This window comes from Rhea pennata, chromosome 1, assembly GCF_028389875.1.
Source record: "Rhea pennata isolate bPtePen1 chromosome 1, bPtePen1.pri, whole genome shotgun sequence".
NCBI classification, from domain to species: Eukaryota; Metazoa; Chordata; class Aves; order Rheiformes; family Rheidae; genus Rhea; species Rhea pennata.
Window position 1 is genome coordinate 57,300,053 of NC_084663.1, and position 18,516 is coordinate 57,318,568.

Genomic DNA, 18,516 nt, shown 5'->3' on the forward strand with positions numbered 1-18,516 from the left:
AGAGGCTGCAACTGCCTGCCTCTTGCTGTCCAGGACATCAGATTGAATTTTCCTATCTTTTAGATCTAAAATAATATTTATAAGTTTAAACATTTAAATATTTAACAATATTTACAATATTTTACAACATTTAAATGATGAAAAAATAATGCATTTCACTGCAATTTCTGAACTGGCAGTGTCCAATTAACATAGCAGGATGAATCAGCTGACATAAACACTGAACTCCCTCTCATTAGCTCTGCCAAATAAGATACCAAAAACAGGAGAAAACATCCTAATCTCAAAAGTGACATACTTGAACCTACAGAATTTTGTAAGGCCTCATCAGATGAGGTAATAGTAATGTTACTGTAAACATGATGCTCTAAACATATGAAAGGAAAGCTCTGTAGGAAGAAAGAATATTTTTAATAGTTCCATTCATATATTTGAAAAAAAAACAGATATCTTTGGAATGCAAGCCCACCTTCAGCTCTGAAACCAAAAACGTTAATTGGTCACAGACTGGCATCCCTGAATCAATGTGCTCTTACCTTGCACCATTTTCTTTACAGAACTGGTAGAAGTTACTTACCTAACTGGTTCCTCTTTCTCAACACAGCTTATTATTAAAAACAAACAAACAAACAAACTCCCAAACCCTAAGGATAAATTACATAGTTAAGCTATATTATATCATACATAAACAGCCAATGAACTTAAAAGATGCTCACACAATAATTTAGCACTTAGAAGGAGAGATCCAGGCTTTTGCACTTTCATAACATTTCTCCCCTGGCATTCGCTGTTACCTGTCCCATCCCTTCCTCTCACTCCACTTCATGAGTTCTCAGGTTTTCTTTCAACAATGTATCTTCCCCATGGTTTCCTATAGCCTACTTGATGTTTCCTCGTTGTGTCTCCTTCTTCTCTTTGCAGAATATTCTACAATATATTGCACCTTAGCATTATGACAGGTTTTCTGGACTTCAACAGGTTTTTCTCCTATTTCTTTCACTCTTCCATTACTGTCTAATTTGTTGCATTTTAGACAACATCTATTCTATCCCAACAGTGGAAAGAAAGAAGGAAAGGTCCTTGATGATTCTTAGGTCTATTTCACACACACACACACACAAAAAAAAGTTCTTAAGAAAGTAAAAGTTCTCTTTCCAAAGTTTCCAAGACAGTTTTAATCTGGTAACATTTCGTGCCATGAATTTTGATGTAGGCAGTTTGGTATTATGGTAGGATGACTGTGATCTATCACGTTTTTACCAGAACCATGAAAAGGCCAAAATGCTCACTGTGGATGAGTGAGAATTTTTGAAAAACACCATCTCTCTCAAAATGGTGGTATTTGGATTGTCTTTCATGCCAGATCTGTGAAGGCCATTGAGAAGGTGATTGACTGAAGTCACTCACCATGGTGAACTGGAAGCTGAAAAAGGAAACTGCTGTTCATTTTCTCCTGGATGGAAGGGAACAGTAAGGTTCATTTTCATGAAATATTTGCAGTCTCTTTCAGTTACCTCTGGTCTTGGCATTCATTAATATTTGCTACTTTAACAGATTTCTGTGATTCTCGAAGACTGCTGCCAGGAAAAGTAATCATCCAATTTCAGGCTTTTGAAAAGATGAATAGCCTGTGTTTTTGATACATTCTGTTCTTTGCCGATGATGGATTCATCATCAGATACAGGTTTCCCAGATGTGGTTCTGTCTTCAGAAGGTTTCTTGACTTGGGGATCTTCCTGGCTTGTATGTATCTTCTCACTGGGTTTTAGGCTGGGGAAGCAATAGTCACCAACCTCACAAAGGAAAACTGGCTCAGTGCTATCAGGGTTTAAGACTACCAAATTACCCTCTGACAAAGGCTGCTCTTTTGGAAGATTATTTTCCTTCTGTAAGACAGGTAAGGAAATATCTGGGGGTTCTGAAGGTCCATGGGGACCTGGAGGGACAGTAAGATAGTCCCCAAATGCATCCTGGTATGTTTCAGGAAGAGGGTTTGGTCTTTGTTCTGAAACTGCAACCGTGACACCAGATTTCCCAGGAGAAAACTCATAGCAAGAGCAGTCATCAGGGGGCTGGATCTCCTGCGAGTCAGAAGTTAATTCCTCATCAGTGACGAGCGCCAGATGGCTGGAGTCTTTGGCTGATGGCAGTAAGAGGCTATCTGTGGTGATGTAGCCCAAGGAGCACAGCTGGGGAGAGCCAGTACAGCTAAGAGCCACTGGGGAGTTCTGCCCTTCTGGTCTCACATTCATGCATTTCCCACAGTCTGCCTGGGCTGGTGAAATTTCCTCCCCTTTGCTGAGGTGCTGCATCATTTCCTTCTGGCCTGGGAGCAGGAAGGGCTGCAGAGGAAGTGCTCCTGGCTGTGCCTGCCTCTGTGGAGCCTGAGGACAGGCTTCCTTTGGGAGGCTCACATACTGTAGGGACACTGATTTCCCATGGATTCCCGCTGGGACTGCTTGAAGGGCCTGATGCATATCAGGCTGGGAGGACATCATTGGGCTGTACAAGTATGGACCGTTGAAATCAAAGCAAGGGATTGCAGTCTGGGAAGCAGTACTTGTATCAGCACTGTTCTCCTTTGAAACAGGAAAGGAAGAATCAGCCATCTGACTTGCTGGGCAGACAACTGGTGCACGCTCAGGCACATCTAAAGCATGGTATACGTTCTGTGGATCCAGCGCAACCAGGAAAAACTCTGCCTTTTCAGCTTGCCTTTCGGGGAACTCTGCCAACGTCATTGTCTGCCTGAATGTGGGAAAGTTAAAAGCTGCTATTGAGAAATATTCTTGTGATGAACATTACATATGAACAGAAGCTTAGTTACACACATAGCTACACAGAAAATCAGAAAACAATCTTTCTTGGGAGATCAGGTTAACCCAGATAGCAAAAGAAATTTGTTTCATCCTCAGAAGCAACTGGCATAAGGCTTTTTTGGTGACAGAACATTTAATTATATCCTCTCATGGCTTAGGGACCTCCTTGAGTGTGTCACAAACAGGGTCACTATAAAGTGCTGTTCACTAACCTGTCCACAACTTGAAGGAAACTAGCCTGCTCCATCTTCTCAGAAAAGTTCTGTTTGTTGAAGTCTAGCTGACTGTTTGTCAGCCAATTTCCTAGGTGTACTTTCTGAAAAAGAGAAAGTAGAGATGAGGAAAGAGAGGTTTCTCACTGGTAGTAGAATCAAGAGCCTCATGGACAAATGAGAGCATCCAGCAATCTGGGTACAACTTCACTAATATGACTAGAAGGTTCCCTGTATTCTCCAGAAGACTATTCCTTCATATCCTTTTTACTGTATCCCTGACCTGACTTTACATAGCATATAGGACAGGAGCTGCTCCCCTAAACAGCTCATAAGGATGTTGCAGGTCCTACTGTAATAAACATAATAAAGCTACTGCACTGTGCAGTGCCTACTCTTCTCCAGTAGCATATGAGGACACTCTAGGCAATATTTTACTTGGAGGTGTATGGCTGTCCTTCTGTAACAGCTGACCAGAGAAACAGAATTACTAGGATATTTACAAAGTTTAGGATAAGGTAACTCACTGGAAGGAGGGAAACTTTCAAAATAGTGACCTTAGGAGTAGTGAGTACTTGTGAGGAAAGAATGAGATATGGGATAGGAAAAAAAGCTACAGAGGTACTTCTTAGAGAGGGAACAAGTTTTTAATTTTTACTGTAGAGATCAAGCCAAATAAATTAACTTGAGATGTTAGTATAATCGTAAATATTCTGTCTTCTGGCACAGGAGCATCTATGCTTAGTTTTTCCTGTCTATTTGAAAATGATGTGTGAAACTGGTCATTACAGTGGAAGTCCATTGTACAGCAAAATAACAAATATTAGATGCTCAACAAACAACTGTTAAGTCTATCACTCAAACATAAACATAGATACTGTAAGTTAAGTGTCCTTTTGCCTCACACAGAGGCCATGTTGTAAATCATACCCATTGCATTACTGCATATCTAAATACACGGTAACACACACCCTGTGAGCTTAGAATAAAACCAGTTGTCATACAAATATATATATATATATATATATATATATATATATATAAAATTGAAAGTTTCTTAAATGAAGCTAAAAGCCCAACCTAAAAAACCTTGAATCGGTGTTGACAGCGGTTTGGAGGTGGAAGAAACCACCAGTTGATTAATTTCATGAAGACACTAGATTATTTCAATCAGTTAAAATTTTAGATCACAGAAAACTTTCTAGTTTAATTTTAGAAAATTATGATGCTGACAAGCACAATACAAAGTCATCACTAGTACAAATGTAAGGTTACAGTTAATACAAAGATACCTAGGTTTCTCCCAAAAATAAGAAATAGAGTACTGAAGGTGTGTGTTCATTGTGGAATGGGAGATAGAAAAGTTATAAAATTATTATTATTATTACTGTTAGGATTCTTAATATTATAAACTTCTGAAAAAAAGAGAGAAATAATGAGCCCTGCAAGGCACAATTCCATCCTCACCCCTAAGTAGCTCTGAATCAGGAGACTCTTGCTGGGGTTTGGAATCTTTTCCTCCCAGCTTTTCTTCTTTCTGCAACAACAACACAGAGTTTACAGGATTTGCTTCTTGCCTTGGCTGCAAAGGCAAAAGACTACACTGCACACACACACAAACACACACACACACACACAGAGCACTGCTCCAAGCAAGGCATCACCAAGGCCCTAAAACACCACAACACAGCTGTCACCTGCACGCAAACATGCACAGGGCTCCCCATTGCAAACCAAGGCTCGTCTGCGCATAGAGCACTCTCTCATGCTGGATGAGCAGTGCCTTCCCTCAGTTTTTCACCCTTTATTCCACTTGCACAGCCAACATGCTGCTAAATCTCCCAGGCCCAAGGCAAACCTACCTGAGGAAATACTTATAGCTGCAATGAGCAATTATTAGCAAAGTGATGATGACGGCTGGGAGCATTGCTGGGAGAACCACTGGTGACAGAACTGAAACAGAGAAAAGAGAAATAGGGAGCTACCCACACAAAGTGGCTGCTTCCCATAACAGGTTTTTCATTCTGGTCACTCGTCATGCAACAAGGTCAGGGAAATGTAGCTGGCACATCATGTGACAGGATGAAGAGGCCTTCTAGCTGTTGGGATACCCTCCAAAGCGAGAGGGACCAAATGTGACCTGAACAGTTTTTCCACTGGCATCAGAGTGATCAATTTATGCTCATAAAAAGCTGAGGAGGCACATTGCCCCACCATGAACACGGGGTGTGTCTGCCAGCATCTTAGGTCTGGCTTAGTTTGTCTCTGACTCCAAATTGAGCATAAACCTTCATTTCTCTATCCTTTCTTTTTAGGAGAAGTCCAGGGTCTGCCTTATTCTGTAGAGTCCTGAAAAGATAAGGGGGTGAGGGGGGGTGGGGAGTCTCATAGATTTCCTGAGAAAGAGCTTCCTTTCCTAATGACCACGATGAGTCATCAAGACAATAACAATTTCTCCCTGAGTACACTCTGCAGAATTTCCCTAAGCCTTCTTATTACCTCAAGCTTCCTCAGGACAACTCATGTAAGATCACATACCCTTGGGCCCAAGGCCGTACTGGTAACAGACATTCCACTTCTAGGTTCAGAAACAGTGAAAACCACATTAAGGTTTGTATCTCCAGTGCACTCTGTGGTGTGCTTAACACCGTCCTGTAGTTACTCGGCAAATAGAAGAGGCTGATGACGTTTATTCTGTCTCCGTGCAGTCTCAGCCTCTTTGGTCCCTGACAGCAGAATGGCCTATTAGATTTAGGAAACAGGAATGACCTTGTGGGCATAGTGTTTGCTTGATTCTCCCTGTGGAAACCTTTCCGGTTGGTAGTAGTGCTCTTGAGGAGGAAAAAGAAGGAACAGTGCTTAAAAGGTTATTGCTGCTCTCCTCCTTCATATTGCCCTTGTGTTGCAAGGATGCTGGTCGGACGTTGCTACATTGTTAAGCAACCCCAACTATGCTGTGGCTAGATCTAACTTCAAGCACAGGAGTGTGTTTCCCTATAGAAGCACTTCCCCCATTAACATTCCACAATGATTTATGAAAGCAGCCCAGGTGAGAAGTACCATTTTCAGTTTCCCAGGTGAACTCCTCACTCCATTCACTCCACGGACCCTTGTAATTCCAGGGAGTATTCACCCTTGCACGCATTCTCCCCCTGTATTTTGTAGAAGATCCCAGCATCTGTAGGGTGAAGATGAAAGGAGGCTCGTCGTTGCTGATATCTATCTTCTGGAGAGTCTAGAGGGAAGAAAGAAGCACGCATGAAGAGGGTAGGGGAATAATTCTTCCCATTCACCCCGCAAATAGAAATCCAGGTCTCCCCATGCTTCCTATGACTTACCTTTTCATATTGGTTGTGCTTCCAGTATTGGACTTCATATTTCTGTTTTATGAAGCTATATTGCAAAGTGTGTTTTATCCACCTCAGTTCATACTCTTGGTTCTCTCTCATGGTTACTGATACATTTGCAGGTGGCAGCACCTTAACTGGAGCATACAAAATGTCTTGGAATATGTATCAGCATACTGGTCTGACACTACCATTCACGATAGTGGATGGAGGCCAAGTCTAAAAACAGTATTGCGTTACACAACATAGTCTGCCTCAGTTACTTAACATCTCTTTATTCCTCACATCTTCTTTCCCCAACCCAAAACAGTCTCCCCATAAATAGAAGAAAATCCATACTCATGAATATGATGGCACTCCCTGCGTGCACATAAACAGTAAAACAGTATTTGAAAGTTCCGTTCTTGTCCACCACAGTTCCAAAGATTTTCAGCTCTCCGGGAGCTCCTAACTTATGTTGTCAACACTATAGCAATCCTCCCCAGCTTTACTTTGTGGAAAGTAGCACTGGTACCTCTGCACACATGCAGGCAAAGAAGATCTAGATAATGCACCTCACTCAGCAGAGGAGTCCTACCTCATCAGCGCTCCAGGAGCTGCTGCAGGGATTCCCAACAGTTCCACCAAGTTCCTGGGAAATCTCTTAAAGGCACACGCAGCACAAATGTCTGTCACTACCACTTCCTGCCGGCTGGGACCCCCACAAAGGACAATGACATTCTGACCATCGCAAGTCAGCAAGGAGCTTGGGGTCAGACCTGGAATTTCTTCACAACAGTTTACACTCCTGCCAGTTCCCTCAGCATCACTAGGGCCCTTGAGCAGCTTCAGGCCTATGAGCTGCTTCTCCCAGAACTCTGACCTGTCTCAGCATCCAGTTCCTTTCTTCATCAGTTTAGGTCTCTACCTCCTCCCACCCACTTCTCACCACCACTGTCCTCACACCCTCTTGACAATCTCAGCACCTCCCCAAGAAAGTCCCAGGAATTACAAGGCACAACACTGAGGCTTACTGTTCTTGTAGGCTTCAATCAGTTTCTCCTCCGTTTTGGTCCGAACAGCTACATGGTACTGGCTCTGACTGCTGCTGTTGGTAACAGTGATCTCGCAGCTCTGGAGCACATAGCGGGCATGGGGCAAAGTCTTCTCGTGCACAGGAGAGCACTCCTCCTCTCTGAGGGGAGAAAATGGAGATTGTGCTGAAGTGAGTGGGAAGGAGACAGAGTAGACCCTCAAAGGGAGAGGCACAGGAGCAGGTCACGTACGCTGATGCTGAAGTGGCCCTGAAGAACAAGCCAAAGAGGACAGAGGTGACAATCTCTTTCTTCACTTCCCAGCTGCATGTCAGACGATCCACACCATTGAAGAGGCAGCGAAGGTTCCTGGGCTGAATGCCACCTTCAGAGAAGATCAGAGCAAACTAAGCAACAGCTGAGGTCTGTGAGAAAGCTGTTGTCTGGGTCTGTCTGCATGAGCAGGATCAGGAAAATGGGATGGAAATGGAAAACATTCTAGAAGAGGGAAGATGGAGCCTAGCTATTAGTTGCATCTCAAAATTCTCCAGGCAGCTCAGGAGTATTATACCCATTCATCCAAGTGGATGCAGTTCCCACACCACAACACATGTCTAGATACGCCCTCTCCACAAACCAGAACCCAAAGTACAGCTAGTCCCCACAGAATTTACTAGACCTTGCACAGAGGGGCACAACATTCAGCCATTTCTTTTGTGCTAGGAGTATCCCAGTAACAAAAGGGCATGCAAGTTTGACAATACAGAGCGGTGGCTAGGTGGCTATAAAGGGGCTGGTCCTCAGCCCAGGCCCTGATTCTCTGCCAGCACAGCGTGACGACCCACATCCCTCAGGCCCTGGCTTCTCAGCCAGCCCTTGCACCCCCCCACAGCCTCGTTCTGCCCCACACTACCTTTTGGTGTCTCCCAGGATGCCTCCATGCTCCACTCGCTGTACTGCCCAGAGAAGCCGCTGGTCTGCCCTGGTCTGGCTCGCACACGGGCAATGTAGGTGCTGCCTGGAACAAGGCTCTCATGGCTGAGATGGCAGCGTGTGGTGTTGGAGAGTGAGAGCAAGGTAGCTTTCTGTTAGTGGGGGAAGCAGAGATGGAGTAAGGGAGGAAAGGGCAATCGGAACGGAGGAGAAGGGAAGACAGGGAAAAAGCAAGAGAAAGTGACCATCAGAGAAGAGACCAGCAAGATCTTTCCGAGGGCACTATAGCATCTCCAAGCATTCCCACATGTGCGACTGTCAACATGCATGGTGCCATGCAGCACGCTGTCCTGGAGAGGCTTTGATGTGCATGCTGCCTGCATAGCTCAGGAGGGATGAGGTACAGACATTGCCAGGTAAAATCTACCCCTGCAGAAGGGCTGGCTCTTGCAGCTTGGAGAGGGTCAATTGCCTTCAGCTTCAGCTGTGCAGGTTCAGAGCACTGCCCAGTGCAGAACTGTGTGGGAATTTGGCCAAGATACTTCTCATGAAAAAGTAGAGATCAGGCTGACAGGTGTAGAAACATAGGCAGATTTGGGGAAACAACAGAGCAAAGAAAATATGCTCTTAAAAATTATATTTTTCTTGCAGGGAAATAGCCTTAAATTGTTTTTGCCATCTTCCCACATGAGCCCACAGGTTCATCTTGAAACATGCTCTAATTTCATTCAAGAGGGACTTGGTGTAAAACAGATTCCAGCTCAAAAGCCAAGTACAGTGTTTATTTGTGTAAAGAGTAGGTCTTCGCACTTCGTTCAAAACAAGCAGTATTTCACTGTGCAAGCCACTTGCAAACAGGAACAGAGCCCCTTCCGCCTGACCACAAATAACACTTATTGCATCTCTTGATAGTCAGTGTCTGAGAACCAAAAGGCCAGAAATTTGTTCAGCTTTTACTGCAAGATCTTGACCACTCTACGGGGCACAGCTCACCCCAGGACAGCTCAGCTCTCCATTCTTACCTCCCAGGACTCCCACTCCTGCTTGTAAGCCACTTCATACTCCAGCGCATTGCCCAGCCCTTGGTTTGCATCAGCTACTTTCCATGTCAGCAAGAAGTCTCCTGATCTCATCAAGCTGACTGAAAGGTTTTGAGGTGGGAGGGGCTGAACTGGAAGGTGAAGGTACAACACGTGAGATGGGATAGTAAGGTGAGGGGTGTAAATTGGGGAGGAACCTAGTTAAAGTTCCCCATCTCTACAGTATTTCATCTCTACCACAGTAAGAAGCTCTTGAATGAGCGCCCTCTTCCAGTCCCAGCTGTGCTCAGAACCTAGTCTTCTCCCTTCCTGCCCCTGCCTGTCCTCTCAACGACAAATTTGACAGATTTCACAATAGAAGCTGAATTCAATTCCTAAATGGACTGCAGTATAAGGGAAGGATTATTAACTTTCATTTCTCGAAGATATCTAATATTCATGGGAAAATGTGAACACGGTATTTAATCCTTACCAGTCTGGAAAAGATGAATATTCAATTCTGCTTGAAGTAACTTGTTAGGTTTGAAGCTGTAAATATCATCTACTCCCATTCCAAAAGTGTTTACAGTGCTGTGACAAACCCAATGGATGTAGGGAGCCTTGTGGAACTCATTTTCTCCCTGAGGCTTGCAATGCATCTCTTCATTCTTCCTGTGTATAAAAAAGGTAATCTATAAAGAGCTGATTTGGAAACATATAATTAATCCAAAACTAAATGCTTAAAACTAATTCAATGTCATTCTGTTTTCTTATAATTTACTTAGATTCCTACATCCTCATCATCACTTTACTGATTATTCCTGTTTTGCATTAATGCATAACAAACATTTTTAACTTGGGGGTTTTCTCAAATGCCTTCCCTTTTCAAAAGTGTTCAGCAGAATCTTATGCTTTGCTACAGTTCTATTTTTGTCATTTTTTTCTATATGTACAGATTCCCGTATTTTTATGTAAGAAATGGTATGATGATCAATAATATAATGGAAATGCACCTTTCACTCAGACTGAAAGGCAGTAAAGGTTTCTGTAGGTCCTTAGCTCCTTAAATAAGTTTATTTTGCAGGCACAGAAAGACACTTATTTTTTTTTCTCCAAACAAAAGGCACTTTTATATCCTTAGTAGTGAGAGCTCTGTTCTGTCAACGGACCTTAGGTATTCATCGAAGTTTTCACCTGAGAGTGTTAAGCATCCTTTTAGATTGCCTTTCTCCAAGCCAAGGAGGATCTTGAAGATTAAAAACAATATTTTAAACTAGACAGGAGAGCATAAGCTTTGTGTGCTTGCAGTAGCCTTAGCTGCTAAAGGGATGTGTTGCTTCTTTTTGTACCCTCTGGAATTTTGCTTGTGCTTTTGGCTTCATGCCCAGTTATATTACATTGTTCTCAGTTATATTACATTGAAAAACAAAAGCGACCATCTGTAATGTATCTGTTTAAAACAAAATTAGGTGTACACCTACCAGGTGTAGGTGTCTAAAATATAACTATTTCCTTGTGGTGGGAGAGCTCACATGACTGAAATGCTAAAATGGATGGATCCAGGCTCTTGGACAGTCTGGGAAGGCAAGGAGAGAGGAGTTGCCCTTTATGTGGGAGAGCAGTTGGAATGCATAGAGTTCTGCCTTGGGATGAGTGAGGGGCCAGATGAGAGCTCATTGGTCAGGATCAGCAGGTAGACTAATGTGAGTGACATTGTAGTGGGTGTTTGCTATAGACGGCCTGGTCAGGAAGAAGACTAGGTAAATCTTTCAGACAATTGGAAGAATCTCACATTTATAGGCCATGGTCCTCAGGGGGGGACTTCAACCACCCTGGTATCTGCTGGAGGGACAGCTCAGCAGGGCAGAAACAATCCAGAAAGATTCTGGAGTGCACAATTTCCTAACACAGGTGATCAAGGAGCTGACCAGGGCAGGCACTCTGCTGGACCTCATGCTTACAAACAAGGAAGGACTGGTTGAGGTTGTGAAGATCAGAAGGGCAAAAAGCAGAATCTGTAGAACTACAGCTTCGTTAGTCTCAGTTCAATCCCTGGGAAGATAATGGAGCAACTAATGCTGGAAACCATTTCCAGGCACATGAAGGACAACAAGGTGGTTGGGTGTAGACAGCACGGATTTACAAAGAGGAACTCATGCTTAACCCACCTGATAGCCTTCTGTGATGAGATAGCTGGCTTGATAAATGAGAAGAGTGATGGATGTTTACCTTCACTTTAGCAAAGCTTTTGACAGTGTCTACCCTCATCCTTATAGACAAGTTGATGAAGTGTAGGCTAGGTAAGTGGACAGTGAGGTGGACTGAAAACTAGCTGAACTGCCAAGGTGAGAGGGTTGAGATTAGTAACATGAAATCCAGCAGGAGGCCAGTCACTAGTGGTATTCTGCAGGTGTCTATACTGGGTCCAATACTGTTTAACATTTTCATTAATGACCTGGATGATGGGACTGAATGCCCTCTCAGCAAGTTTCCAGGCAATATGAAACAGAGAGGAATGGCTGATACATCAGATGGTTGGGCTGCCATTCTGAGGGACCTTGATTGACTGGAGAAATGGGCAGAGAGGAACCTCATGAAGTTCAACAAAGGGAAATGCAAAGTCCTGCCCTTGGGGAGGAATAACCTCATATACCAGTACCCACTAGGGGCCGACCACCTGGAAAGCAACTCTGCAAGAAGGACCTGGAAGTCCTAATGGACGAGATGAACATGAGCTGGCAATGCACCCTCATGGCAAAGAAAGCCAATGGTATCCTGGCCTGCATGAGGAAGAGAGTTGTCATCATGTCAAGGGAGGTGATCCTTCCATTCTCTTCAGCACTGGTGAGACCACATCTGGACCACTGGGTCCAGTTCTGTCTCCAGTACAAGAGAGGCATGGATCTACTAGAGTGAGTCTAGCAAATGGCCACAAAGGTGATTAAGGGACTGGAGGATCTGACACACAAGGAGATGCTGAGAGAGCTGGTCTGTTTAGCTTGGAGAATAGAAGGCTCAGGGAGTCTGTTATCAATATCAATGTTTACAAATGTAAGTGTGTAAAGAAAATGGAGCCAGTAGAGTGTCCAGTGATAGGACAAGAGGCAATGGACACATACTGAAACACAGGAAATTCCATGTGAACATAAGGAAACATTTAATCACCGTAAGGGTAGTTGAGCACTGGAACAGATTGCCTGGACAGGATATGTAGTCTCCAGCCCTAGAGGCATTCAAAAACTGACTGGATGTGGTTCTGAGCAACCTGCCTAACTGACCCTGCTTGAGCAGGGCCTTTGGATCAGATGATCTCCGGAGGTCTCTTCCAGCGTCAAGTATTTTGTGATTTTACAATTCTATGATTCTGTTCCAGTTCAGATGAGAGATAGTCACAAATGTCTGAGGTCCAATCCTGTCTTCCAGGACATGATAGAGTATTCTAGCCAACCATCAGCAAGCATTGTTCAGCAATATTGCTATTTTTAAAATTTGAGTATTAGAAAAGAAACCAGAGATATTCCTAAAGTATAGATGGGACTGACCATACATAGGTGTGTGCCGTTAACCAAAAGAGCCTTAGAGATGTGAAGCGTAGAAGATGCTTCTATCTATGCACTAGTATCAACCTGTAGTTTGAATTTAGTCAGCTATTCTTCATGTATGAGCTAACCTTATTTAATCACTGGCTGTCTTGATGTAAGCTGTGTGACTGTCCATACTTCATACCTGTTTGATTAGTAAGATCCATTCGTGTTTACGGTAGGATCCACACAGAACACTCCAACATGTAACAATGTTCCAGAGCATATTCTAAAGGTCCAAGTAATTTTATGTTATCTTTTCCCATAAGTGTAAGTTTCTAGGGCCTATTACAAAGACCTCCCACTGATTTCAGTTTTTTTTAGGTCTATCAATTCTCTCTTCCTCAAACTAAAAACAAGGCTTCTTTTCTCTTTCCTTCCTTTATCCCCAGACTCTAATTCATTTTCTTCTCAGATTTCCATCTTTCTCTCTCCTTTGACTATTCCTCCCTCTCTGTTCTTTTTTTATTGTCACAAATGATCCAGTCTGGTGGTTCAGATCCATTTCTATAAGGAAGCAGATGTAACAGGGAGATAGTGACATAAACAGACCAGTATCTCTAGGAGGAAACCTGATAACATAAATGAACTTATCAGTTTCACAAATACACGGTTCATTTGTGTTTGGTAGAAATGATCAAAACTATGCTCTCAGTGATGCTCCTGCAAGGGCAAAATAACTGAAATAACTTGTCCTTTCTAGGTTTATGAACAACACTCAAGTCCACACTTGTGGCACCATCTTCTCCACCCCATCTATAGTGACCTACATGCCCCATCACATTTCATATCTATAAGCCCACAATGAAACTAGGGGAAAATAATTAAAAAAAAATCCACTACTGCACCCTATTCATTTCTCCCTCCCAAGAAGAGGCCTCAGAAGAGGGCCCAACTTTAAACTTGCACTCAGCAACAGAAAGAGGAGATCTGAAAATCTGACTGCCATCCCTTGTCTGGACCCCAGTCCTCATTTTTATGTTCAGTGGTCAGGTTCCCTTTGGACTTTTATCCAGCAGAGCACAGTTCAAGTACTTACATTTTATTATTATTCCTTCGGTAAAGAGTCATACCAAGGAAGGCATGAGCTTCTGAATGCTCTATCCATGTGCAGGTCAGCTGTGAGTTGTAGTCATTGTAGCAGCTCAAGTTCTGCATTGGGACACTCTCTGAGAAAGGAATTCAGGCAAAACAGATGCAGTGGTTACAAATGTAAATAGTGAAAGATAGCAGGAGGTAGGCAAGTTCTGCCAGTAAAATAGGGAAGACACAGATAACAACCCTCTCTTCATGACACCAGAAGATGATGCTCCATGAAAATATGCACTGAACTGTGGTCATTTTGCACATCTCCAAAATACACAAGTGTCCAAACCAAACTACTTGTCAAATTAACAAGAATAAAGTGAGATCTTTATGCTTTAGGGCCTATCATTCTAGCCAAAGTATCATTTTCCAAATAGAGATTATTTCCAAAGGTTAATAGATAGAACAGTCAGTGAAGAGGTGGTGATCTTTTCATCTTCATGCATTACTGAATGGGACTTCTTTGCCACTAACCTCCCAGTAAATGTTTTGACAGTAGAAAGGTAATGCTCTGGAAAACATCTTGTTAGAGGTCAGAAGAATGGCCAAACTAGTTTGCTGGAATCAGATTTAAGACCCAGAAATGTCCAGACCACTTGTCAGGGAAAACATTTATTTTTCAATCTGACAGCTGTGAAACGGAAAAATACAGGCCTCCTCTTTCAGCAGTAAGAGCAAACAGGAATGACTGGTACATGCACTACAAAGCAAGCTCCTATCTCCTGCCCTTGTTTAATCTCTGCAAGGTAGTATCTGTGCTACACTACTGGGATGTGATCTCCAGGTGTCAGAGATGTTAGCATGCAAACATGAGTGTGAGCTCGCAAATAATTTTTCTTGCTAAGAACTATTCTTAGCTTAACTGAAGGACTTTTTTCAGGCCACAAACATCAAAAAAAGTAAGATGATGTCTTAGCTAGCAGGCCTAAGAGTGACCTTACTTTCATCTTCTAGTGAAAAGCAGTGCAAAAGCAAGTTCTAGCACATCCCTTGCTGGTCCAGGAAATAGAGTATCCTACAAAGAAAGTGATCTAAGCATAAGGCTGAAACTTGGAATGCATCATTTAAGAGACCAGACTGCCTTACACTGTGATACATATTCCTGCAGAGATCTCAAAGGTAAATATCCTGCTTTTGACACTGGGCCAGGCAGCATAATTGCCCCACTGTGGGCATCAGGCATGTGGCATCTGTCTTGGAAAAGATAAATACCAAGAGGCACACCTTCTGATAACACTTTGGGGGTGGGTACAGGCTTAGTCTTTATGCAGACAAGAAATACTGGGTGATCTCAAGAGATATTAAGAAATTTAGAAGGATACTTCCCACTCCAAGTTACGCTAAATCAAATTAGAGGAAATAAAAGTAGCTTTAATTGTACATAAAAGAAGAAAGAAGTTAAACTCAGAAACAGAGGACAATGGATCCAACAGATGGTCTCTTTATCTTTCAGTTGTTCTACAGGAAAAAAAGATCAGGTCATTTGGATGTTGCTGTCCATAGTCCATACACCCACACATCTCTTGTGTCTGTCCACTCATCTCTGTTCAAACACACCACCATCTGATCCAGGTACCCTGTAATTTTCTTATGTTTTAACTTACTGTCAGGAGCTAGTACTCCTTTCTGTTCACTCATTAACCAATCAACTTGTTCATATCATCCATTTGTCCAGTATTTTTCCTGTCCAGTCCTTCAAACATACTACAATTGATCTGTCTGTACGTCCATCTATAACACATTGCCTGTCCGTCTATGACCAAGATTTCTGTTCTCCTAGAGTGGATAAGGTAGTAGCAGAAGAAAGTAGAAAAAAAGCAGAGAGTGAGGAAGAGTCTTGGCTGGAAAAAAAAAAGGAGACAGAAACAAAAAAAAGAAGAAGGTAAAATAAATTTGAAACTCACCTCGAATGGCTTGGATACTGAAGACCAAGTGTAGACTCAGCAAAAGGCTGCAAATGTTTTTCATGCTTATACTGTCCTTTGTACACAAGCTTGATCCTAAGTAAGAAGATAATTGGTTTCATTGCGAACTGGCTACTCTTTGGTTTTGCTTATTCTGAAGTTTCTTGTTTTCATTTCACAGAAAGAGAAGTAAAACTGAATTAGGGAACTTCTTCAGGCAGAAAATCTTCTCGTGCTTTGTTAGAGTGACATTTAGAAGTAACTTCTACTGAGCATTTATTTTAGGACAAAATCCCCATCTTCTTATTCTAAGAACTTGGAAAAATAGTCAGTTAAGAAGTAACTGTGTATTTTGAAGGTAGAGCAGAAGAATCCAACTAAGAGTAGTAAAAAGAAACAACCCTAATCTGTGAAGAGAGTTCAGCCTCCAAATTCATTCATCCTTCTCCTTATCATGCTCAAAGCCCTCCCAATGACCCTTAGTATTGCTTTGTTTTCTTACTTTTATTAAAAAACCACGATCCTCAACCACACATCTCCTAGGAGGAATAGCGCTTGAATTTCAATATTCATTCACTTTCATGTATCTCTTCAGCAAGCTACTTTTCCAGCTGCTCCACAAACAAATTGCAGATTATAGGAATGATTCCAAAGGAATGTCATAGCTCTTTTTTTCTGGTGATTCTAGAGATCTAGAGTCGATGTCAGTGTTTCAAAGACTACGGGCCACATTCTCCAAAACTGTAACTCAGGTGATTTTGGTCATTTCTCATTGCTTACTCAAAAGTAAAATAGACCCACATGTCCATGTATGTCACAGAGTTCAGACTCCTGTACTCTAGGAATATCTAGTCTGTAGCTCTTTACCACTTTAGGAGACCATGGAAAAACACCCTTTCAACTCCTATTGATTTTCAGATTACCGAACACCATTTCTTTACAGCAGAAACAACTGGCTAAGCCCTTGAATAACCATCACAGCTAACAGGTCTCTAAATGGTTCCCAAACTATTGTTTGAGAGCAGACTCTTTTTGCCATTTTGCTTTCGCCAGAGAGGAAACAGTTCCCTTACCTGGAATAAGAGCTGTCTATGCAGCAGGTGATTCAACTTGATGGGTAACTCTTCCTTTTCACTCTTCCTCCACACCATCAGAATCCTCTATATAGGTGCAGAAACCACCAACATCACCCTTATCCAGACTGGAGATGGGGGATATAAAACTGACAGCAGGATTTCATAGTGAACTTAGCCTTTAAATAACTGTTATACTTTCTACACACCTGACATGCCTCTTTTAAAGAGACAGACCACACCTTTTCAAGGAAAAGAGATGCCTGTATAATTGTATAGTCTGTACTTCCTATTTTAGCTGCCAAGGCGCTTACTCTGATGAACTGTTTTAACTGGAAAGGAAGGGGAAGGAAGTATGTCACTGCCTAGCTGCATTTTCAAACTAGCATGTGGGACTAATGTATTTTCAAGAAAAATGGGGGAGAGAAAAATGGAGAAATGACTGCAGCAGAAGCAAGAAAGAATAGCAAAGAATTCTTTGGATTTTAATTCCCATACTGTTTCTTGCTTTAGTCTAGTCTAGATAAATTTTGAGGCATGGATCTTTCTTTATTTATACTTTCATATATTATGTTTATTTTTATATAAACATATGTATATATATGAATAAATGACATATTTATTATGGGTGTATTTATTATCCCTTAAGGACCTATTTATTACCCCTGCAATTCCATTCACTTGAGCTATCTTTAAAATCCTGTTGTTTTACTGATCTCAAGAAGAATTAATAATAAATTAAATTTATTAGAGTATTCAGAAGAAAAAAAAATAGAAAGAAGAGTTGATCAGAAATTATCCTACATCCAAGACGGTCACACTGCTTTAAATCTAACTTTGAATCTTAGCCCCGTAGCCTTCAACGGCAAGGTCCATAAAAAAGTGAGCTAGACTGAAGGAAAGATGCTCATTTTTAAGCTTTCTGGCATAAACCGTGAGGGGCTACAATGAGTCCTCAGATAAAAAATGTAAATGTTGAGTCTATCTGTCCTGCACTGCTACTAGGCTTTCTCTAAATCCATGCGGCAGTGACCAAAACCATAGTTAGCACATTAGGCTTACAAAGAACTACACCAACTGTGGGGATCAAAGTAAACTGAGAATAAAGGAAGCATGTGTGGAGCAAAGAGGACGATCTGAGATCATTCAGGGAAGTTGTGTATCATTGGGACTATAAGGAGGCATGCATGTAAGAACCACCAAACAAGGAGGAAAATATGTGACAGTTTGCTGGGCAAGCAGAATTTACATTACAGTATAGAGGCAGAAAATTTTCAAGAATTATCCTACTCTGATTTTCAGAGGCTGGTCAGGTTATAGAAAATATATATCTTGTTTCTCAGCAGACATTTTCCCTCCTCCTTCCTCACTCAGACAGTCCCTCCATCTTCAAACAAGCTTGCCGAACCACTGGCTCCATCACAGGATCTAGCAATCAGCAAAAATCTTCAGAATTTCTTCACTCTGTTGAACTCCAGCAACAGGCGATCTTGAGCAACAGCTGCTTTACAAGCCATGCATGCTAAGTA

The 18,516-nt window shown here is 42.2% G+C and overlaps 2 protein-coding genes across 4 annotated transcripts in view; one reads left to right on the forward strand and one right to left on the reverse strand.

Moving 5' to 3' along the window:
* The window catches only part of PVALB (parvalbumin), an 81,735-nt gene that overhangs the window by 17,747 nt on the left and 45,472 nt on the right, over positions 1 to 18,516 (forward strand). The gene's annotated exons all lie outside the window — the stretch shown is intronic.
* CSF2RB (colony stimulating factor 2 receptor subunit beta) lies at positions 252 to 17,160 on the reverse strand. Its single transcript, XM_062588583.1, has 14 exons — positions 16,988 to 17,160; positions 15,915 to 16,010; positions 13,964 to 14,093; positions 9,837 to 10,015; positions 9,347 to 9,495; positions 8,305 to 8,476; positions 7,644 to 7,776; positions 7,392 to 7,552; positions 6,370 to 6,515; positions 6,092 to 6,266; positions 4,894 to 4,984; positions 4,499 to 4,568; positions 3,032 to 3,135; positions 252 to 2,748 (listed from the first exon to the last, which is right to left on the reverse strand). The coding sequence occupies exons 2-14, from the start codon at positions 15,976 to 15,978 to the stop codon at positions 1,548 to 1,550; spliced, it is 2,775 nt and encodes a 924-aa protein (XP_062444567.1). The 5' UTR covers positions 15,979 to 16,010; positions 16,988 to 17,160; the 3' UTR covers positions 252 to 1,547.